Raw genomic sequence first — 8,161 nt, forward strand, 5'->3', positions numbered from 1 at the left:
AAGTGGAAAAAGGAAAAAATGGAAACAAAATAAAAGATAAAAAAACAGAAAAAGAAAACGGTTCGAAAAGGAAGGTTCTCAAAACCAAAGAATACCGAGAAATTATAATCAGCAGCGTATGCACGGCTGACTTGCCATGCGGCGGGGCACGAAGACAACCTCTATACATGCAAACTAGTACACCAACATGACAACATCAAAGATTCTTTTAATGTTGAATTTTCAAAAAGTTGTATCTCTTAAATTATAAATTCAATTGACGATCCGTTTTCGCCGTTAGCTTTCTAGCAACGAGATTTTCAAAACTAGATTCCATGTCGATATGTTTCGACAACTACTTTTTTCATCGATAGTTGCCAAATTACTATTATTTAGTTGTTAGATTATGAAACACTTAATAGCCATATTTAATTAACTTAGTTGTCAACTTGGCAACCGTGTGTATAGATTTTTTGCAACTACGTTTGCTTAGTACTTCCTCCGTCTCAAAATAAGTGATTCAAAAATGACTCAGTTTTACACTACTTTAGTGCAAAATTGAGTCACATTTGAATCACTTATTTTGGGACGAAGGGAATACTTACTAATATGACAAGTAAGTGCAAAAAATGTGATAAGTACGAGCAAAAAAATTAAGTATGACCAGGTGAGATCAACAATCTTTGCACGAAATGACATCAAAAAATATGGCAATTAAGTTATTTTTATTAGGCAAGTAAGTGGTTAATAATATCGCAAGTGAATGGAACAATCTGGCAATTACGAAAGGAAAAAAATATTTGTCGAAACATGTCAACATGCGATCTAGTTTCGAAGATCTTGTCGCGACAAAGCCAACGGTGAAAATAGATCATCGGTTGAATTAATGATTTTAAAGATAAACTTTTTGAATTTCAAACGTTGAAGAGGATTTTTACGTGATGCATGTGCATGCAAGCCGCCGCATGGGAGCACCAGCATGCGGCGTCGCTTGGCTCCAAGAATAGCGGGGTGGAACTTGTTCGCAACACCGGAACTGCTAAACAATGCGAACAGTGAGAAATGGGCCGGCCCATGTAGTCGCATGGCTTCCCGTATCGTTTTTCGTTTTTGAAGTAAAAAAAAAAAAGAGCACTTTAAATATCCTTTTTTTAGGGAAAATATCTTATCGTTTTTCGTTTTTGAAGTAAAGAAGCGCACTTTAAATCCGGTTCGTTTTGGGTCTTCGGGACATCCTTTGGGCAGCGGACGAGAAACCCCAGGCCCGGCCAGAGAGGTCTCTTCCCTTCTTTCCTGTTTCCTCCCCCAAAAGAAGGAAAGAGGCGACTTCACCTCCATCATCGCCACCGCTGCCCCATCGGAGGCCTGAAGGTACGTTCGATTCACGGTATCCTGGTCCTCTTTCACTCTGCTTTCGTCTCGAATTAAATCGTTTTTCCTTCACACCATCAGATTAGCACAAGGCGGCGCAATCACGGCGATTCCTTCCCACCATCAGGTTACCACGCAGCGGCCCCTCTCGTGGCAATTCTTTCTCCTCCGGCCAGCAATCTTCCTCCTTGTCTCAAGATGAAGACATGTAAGACGGTGTCCACCTGCACCCCACTTGAGGAGACTCAAGGCACACATGTGTTTGATATCTTGGGTTACAGCAAGCACAGGGGCATGGGCCACAAATACGACAGCTATATTCGGTCCGGGACTTTCAACGTCGGCGGCCACGACTGGACCATCATCTTCTTCCCTGATGGCCATAAAGGATATGGCCAAGATTACATCTCAGTTTATCTCGTGCTTGTGAACAACAGAACTAAACTCCGCGCGTCCTGCGACCTGAGGCTGTTAGACCACTACACCGGATGCTCCTTCTCAGTGCATAAAACAGGACCTAGGATTTTCAATGCCGCTGATATTACTAGGGTTGCTCCACAGGCTCCTTGTTTCATGAGGCGGGACCAGATCGAAGGATCTGCATACCTTAGGGATGATCGCTTGACGATCGAATGCGTCCTCACTGTTTTCAACAAGCCACATGTTACTGAAACCAAATCGTTCCCCAAGATCGACAGACCACCTGCTGACATGACTGAGCATGTTGCCAAGCTGCTCGAAGAGAAGAAGGGATTTGATGTCAGTTTCATTGTTGGAGGAGAGACCATTCAAGCGCATAGGTTTGTTCTCGCTATGCGGTCACCTGTTTTTAAAGCAGAGCTCTATGGGTCAATGCGGGAGGCGAGGCCGGGGCAGTGCATAAACATCGAGGACATGCAACCTGCTGTTTTCAAGGCCCTGCTCCATTTCATCTATACCGACTCTTTGCCTAGCGGCGAGGATACTGAGATGGTGCGGCTTTTACTAGTGGCTGCGGACAGATATGCAATGGATAGGCTCAAGCTGGTTTGCCAAAGCATCCTTTGCGAGGATCTGAACAAGGACACCGTGGCAACCACATTGGCTTTAGCTGACCAACATAACTGCCACCAGCTTAAGGACGCTTGTCTTCAGTTTATCGAATTATCAGCTTCTAAGGATCTCAAGGCGACTTGCCCATCTTTCATAGAGGACGCATTGCAGAAGAGAAGAAAATTTTCATGAAGCATGAGCAGCTCTATTGGTAGATTTGCTAAATTTCTCATACCAATTTGGTGTAGGGATAATCTGCTCAATGTTAGATGAATTCAAGAGTGGTTAGGTTAATTCACAGGTGATATGAATGGCGTGAAAGTCGCCCTAATCAACCTGTCCAAATCTGAACCTTTTATTTATCAGGTTGCTGATTTTATCTGGAGTTCTTTTCTGCTACATGTAAAGACTTCCTCGTAATCTTCTTTCAGAAGTTCCTTCTTGTGTGCAACCTTTGTTGAACATTTGATACCCAGATGGTTTACATTAGCATGCAATGAGAATGAAATAGGATTCCCCTCTCCCTTTCAGTTTCTATAAAAGTTTGTCTCCTCTCAGATTTGTGTAGGTGCCCTCTCACCGCCTGTCCATCATGGCTCGGGAGGCCCTCGGGTCTTTACAAGACGGGACGAATAGCAACTTCACAATAGCTTGACTTGTCATCACTGTAGCACAAGACAAAGAACTGGCAGATTGGTAGGGGTAAGAGATTTTAAATCTATAATGTGAGTTAGTAGTTGAGAGTTTCTATTTTTATGCAAGACCAATTTATAAACATCTGCTTTCCCAGGGATAAAAAGCGCTTGACTTGAAAAAAAGCAAAAACATTTTCTTCTAGAATAGAAAAGGGAATGAAGATGTGAGTTGGTCACAAGCATAATTTGGGTGTTACTGAAACCGAACCAAAGCGATGTCTGGAACCTATAAAGCCTTTTTTTTTTTGTTAAAGAAATGAAGCAGCAAAGCAACCTGTAAAGACATTATAATTAGCTTAAATTTAAACAGTATCACGAAGCACCGAGTCTCAATTGGTTTGAACCAAAGTTTAACGAATGAGTATCCAAGTGTAATGTTTTGGCTTATCCTTTGTCTTTGACGTTCTTTCGCCTCAAAGTGTATTTGAATTAGCATGTTGGGCATTTTATAATTTATACTGTCTGTAGGGCACATCTACTGAAGAAACGAACTTCAGACAGATTAGCACCCATCCATTTGAATTGCCTGATTATCAAACTTGACGCTGAAACCAGATTAAAGTGAATAAATTCAGTTCATGGTGGTCGATCTGATCCACGAATTGCGGAAGCTACTTACAGGAGGAACTGAAATTACACGCAGTGAAATAAAGTTAACTGAAGCTTACAGGAGTTAAACTTCAGTTTACTGTGTGTTTTCAAATAAAACTTCAGTTAACTGTAGCAGTTGTCGGACATTGAATAGGGGAGCAATTGGTCTTCCAGAGGCATATAGATCTTTCGTAAGTGGAGCGCATCCTAGCCGTCCGTCTCCCTGGTAACAGGAGAGCCCTCCGTCTTTGAGAGGCGCTGATCTTCCATTACTGGAGCGTATCCTAGCCGTCCGTTTCCCTGGCGCCGTCGAGTTCTTCAGAGAAGGTGTCGATTTCTTCAGGTACGTTCAGAGACAGGAAGTTCTGAGAAGTAGTGTACTGGTATATAAGGTAACACTAAAGCGCCAGGAAAAATATTATGTATTGGTATCGAAGGAGGGAAGATGTACTAAAGTCACTGGACACAATTCATGGGGATCGATCTGATCTACCAAGTAGTCTAGTTCTAGTTCTAGCACTAGCTACATGTAACCAGATCAATGAATCACGGAAGCAATTTACAGGAGGAACTGAAATTACACGCAGTGAACAGAGTTAACTGAAGCTTTACAGCAGTTTAACTTCAGTTAACTTTGTGTTTTCAAAAAAATCTTCAGTGAACTGTAACCGTCATCGGAGACTGAACAGGGGAGCTCTTGGTTTTCGAGGGGCATTGATCCTTCACAAGTGGAGCGCATCCTAGCCGTCTGTCTCCCTGGTAGCTGTCGTATTCTTCAGAGAAGTTGTCGATTTCTTCAGGTGTGTTGAGACTTGAGAGACAGGAAGTTGGGAGAACTTAAACCAGTCAAACATACGAGGCAAAACCAGCCTTATTCTCCAACAAGAATCATTTACCGATGACAAAGGACTGAGAGAGCCACAACACCAAATCTGTTATATGTAATGGCACAACACAAAATCGGTATAACTGAAATTAAACAAGTCAACACATACGAGGCAAAACCAGAAGCATATGCTATGCAGCACCAAATCTTATATATATTGGCCATAGCATATTACTTTGATCATGACTCGTAAGCTTAAGCCGGAACAGTAGCAACTAAACTCTGAGCACTCATTTGGTTAAACTGAAAGTGAATCAGTCAAACCCTTGAGGCAAAACGAAAGCTTCAGCAAAGAGCCAAAGTTTAACCGAATCAGACTGCACACCGGATGACATCCACAGCTAGTATATACTCCCTCCGTTCCTAAATATAAGACCTTTTAGAGATTGTACTATAAACTACATACGGATGTACATAGACATATTTTAGAGTATAGATTCACTCATTTTGCTTCGTATGTAGTCTCCTAATGAAATCCCTAAAAGGTCTTATATTTTGGAACGGAGGGAGTAGTAGAGTATCATTTACTCATGTTACTACAAGTATATAGTTTCATCATCTACTCAAGTTTGTATGCATGCATTGCCACATTTGACCACATCACAGGAATCATTCTGTTCTGTCGAAACAGAGATCGGCAGTTAAGCTGCCTACTCCCAGAGTTGACAAGACATTCAGCATACATTGGATTGGATTGAGTAAATGATATTACTTTTTCTGCGAATATTACTGATGACTCTGAAATGTGCATCATTAGTAGATGGTACTGCAACACTTTAGGTATTCTGCATAAGAATGTTGCAGGACTGCACGTTATAGATATCTCCAAACTCGAGATAGAAAATGTCAGAACCATTGAAGGAAATGCGTACAATACTAACTTGCATATCAGATTTCTCTACGACAATCGATCCAACAGTGTGCCTTGATTTTTTCATCGTATAGATGGTTGATTTTTTCAAAGTATAGCAGCTTTCAAGATGTATTGCAGATACCAGTTTCAAGTCACTAGCTACAGTTCATTAGGATCGATCTGATCTACCAAGTAGTTTACAGATAATAATAGTTGTAGAAGAAGATGATACTTGTAGAAGAATGCAGAAGCTTTTTTTTACGAAGAAGATGATACTTATAGGACTAGGAGGTAGGAGGAACTGAAACTGCATGTAGTGAAACAGAGTTAGTAACTGAAGTTTAGAGAATTTTTATTTTTTTTTGAGCCGAGCATAACACCCCTTTCCATTACTTCGAATGGAAATACAGCAGTACCACAAAGTTGCCAACAGAAAAAAGGAAAAGAGTACTGGGTACGACAACAAGCTCTCGCAGACTGCCAGCTTTCATCTATGGAACAGTCGCTCGCCATCGAACCGACTGCCATAGCATAAAAGCCAACAATCAAACAGAGCAGATAAAGTATTTTCTCACACAGCATAACCACGCGTACAAGTCTTAACCAGAAATAAGGACTAACATCTAGCTGGTTATCTCCCACAGATCATCAAAGAATAGCGCGTTCATCCTCCCGCGATCCCCTGCCTCGCAGAGCTTCATCAACTGCATGGTATTAGTCCTCACCAACTCCGCACCAGAACGAAGCTCTCCTGCATCATTCTCCTGCTGCAAGCCTGCCCAATATAGAAGGAACGAACACATTGAAAATATAATCTCAAAGGGAGTTTTGATCAATTTATTTTCAAAAGTAGCCCTGTTCCTAGCCAACCAAAGAGCCCAGCATACAGCCGCAAGCCCCACCGTGTAATATTTCCCACCAGCAGGCAAGAAAGCATTACACCAGGAATAGTATTGCCAGTAAGAATTAGGCCAACTGTCAGTCCCCAAGGTGACCCCAACCGATCTCCACACGACCCTAGCAACAGGGCATGTAAAGAAAAGGTGTTGCGAAGTTTCCTTTTGACGACAGAAAGAACAACTAGGATTCCCAGGCCAATTTTTCCTTTTCATCACATCTCTAGTCAACACCGCATCTTGAGACATCTGCCACATAAAAATTTTAATCTTCAAAGGCAATTTCGCTTTCCAAATCCATCTATAATGACACCCATGTGGTTTCTCTAACCACTTATACATGGACTTAGTGCTGAACTTCCCATTCTCAGTCAGACCCCAGGATATTTTGTCACCATCCCTGGTCAACACAATCCCAGAGATAATTCTATGCATCTCTCTCCATTGATCTCCAAGTTCAGGGTTTAACCTTCTCCTAAAAAAGGAGTAATCGTCAACCTGGCATAACCTATCCACCGTACACTCTGGATCATTGCAAATATAAAAAAGTATAGGGAATTGATCTTTGAAAGGAGGAAGCCCCACAACAGAGTCATGCCAAATCCTGGCAATATTCCGAGATTCAATATTAACTTTTCTCCCTGCCAAGTAAAACTCTTTGACCTTAAGAATAGATTTCCAACAGGGTGAGTCAGAGAATCTGGGCTTAACAGTTGCCACAGTTTTGTTTCTGAGATATCTAGCTTTGATAATATCTTGCCAGACACCCTTCTTCGTCTCCAACTTCCACCACCACTTCACCATCAAGCTAATATTTTGTTTACGAAGGTCTTTAACTCCCAGCCCCCCTTTCTGCTTGGATCTACATACCCTACGCCATTTAACCATATGACATCTCCTCTTTTTATTGTTGCCTTGCCAGAAAAACCTACGTCTGTGTTTATCCAGCTTTTCTATAGACATGTGATAAATGGAGATTTGGGTGATAACAGAATCCAGGAGAGTCAGTCTACCCCCCATGGAAGCAGCATTGCCAATCCAGGCCTCAAACCACTTCATATATTTTTCCACAATAAAGTCCCAATCAGAGTTCTTCAATGCAGTATAACTAACAGGTATCCCAAGGTACTTGATAGGGAACTTACCAATATCACAATTAAACAGATCAGCATAGGTTTTAACCACATTGTCATCCCCTCCAACAGTAAAAATCTCGCTTTTCTGATAATTGACCTTAAGGCCAGACATCATCTCGAAAATATAAAGCAGCAACTTCAGGTTGACTGCTTTATCTACATCATGCTCAATACAAATAATTGTATCATCAACGTATTGCAGCACAACAATACCATCAGGAATAAGATCTGCTGCAAGACCAACAATAAGCTTGTTCCGCTGAGCATTCTTAATCATCTTCGCAAGGCATTCCGCAGTGAGATTAAAAAGAAATGGGGAATGTGGGTCACCCTGCCGCACCCCTTTTGCGCTCTGGAAATAAGGCCCCACGCAATTGTTAATCTTAATGCTGACAGTACCATCGTACAAGATTTTTTTAATCCAACCACACCAAGTTTCACTAAAGCCTCTCATGCTATGACATTCCAAAAGGAAGTCCTAGTTAACTTTGTCATAAGCTTTCTCAAAGTCAAGTTTCAGCACAATGCCAACTTTTTTACTCACATGAGTATGGTTTAGAATCTCATGCAAAGCCAAAATCCCATCCATAATGTTTCTCCCTTTTATAAAAGCATTTTGTGTGGAACTAATCAAAGTATCAGCTACATAAGCTGCACGCCTATCCAACACCTTTGTAATCAGCTTATAGGGGCATCTTAACAAACATATGGGTCTAAATTGC

General features: G+C 41.5%; 1 protein-coding gene across 1 annotated transcript; it reads left to right on the top strand.

Annotated features, from left to right (window-relative positions):
• The first annotated feature begins 1,548 nt into the window (after positions 1 to 1,548).
• LOC123452120 (BTB/POZ and MATH domain-containing protein 1-like) lies at positions 1,549 to 2,574 on the top strand. The gene is made up of 2 exons (XM_045128705.1): positions 1,549 to 2,246; positions 2,304 to 2,574. The coding sequence occupies exons 1-2, from the start codon at positions 1,549 to 1,551 to the stop codon at positions 2,572 to 2,574; spliced, it is 969 nt and encodes a 322-aa protein (XP_044984640.1).
• Positions 2,575 to 8,161: the final 5,587 nt, after the last annotated feature.

The sequence above is a fragment of the Hordeum vulgare genome, chromosome 5H (genome assembly GCF_904849725.1).
Source record: "Hordeum vulgare subsp. vulgare chromosome 5H, MorexV3_pseudomolecules_assembly, whole genome shotgun sequence".
NCBI lineage: Eukaryota > Viridiplantae > Streptophyta > Magnoliopsida > Poales > Poaceae > Hordeum > Hordeum vulgare.

Bases quoted from the DNA above. Each gene is read 5' to 3' on its own strand.
- LOC123452120 (XM_045128705.1), top strand. From the start codon at position 1,549: ATGAAGACATGTAAGACGGTGTCCACCTGCACCCCACTTGAGGAGACT. The intron at 2,247-2,303 runs GCAACCTGCTGT...CTCTTTGCCTAG, and splicing joins TGCATAAACATCGAGGACAT to CGGCGAGGATACTGAGATGG.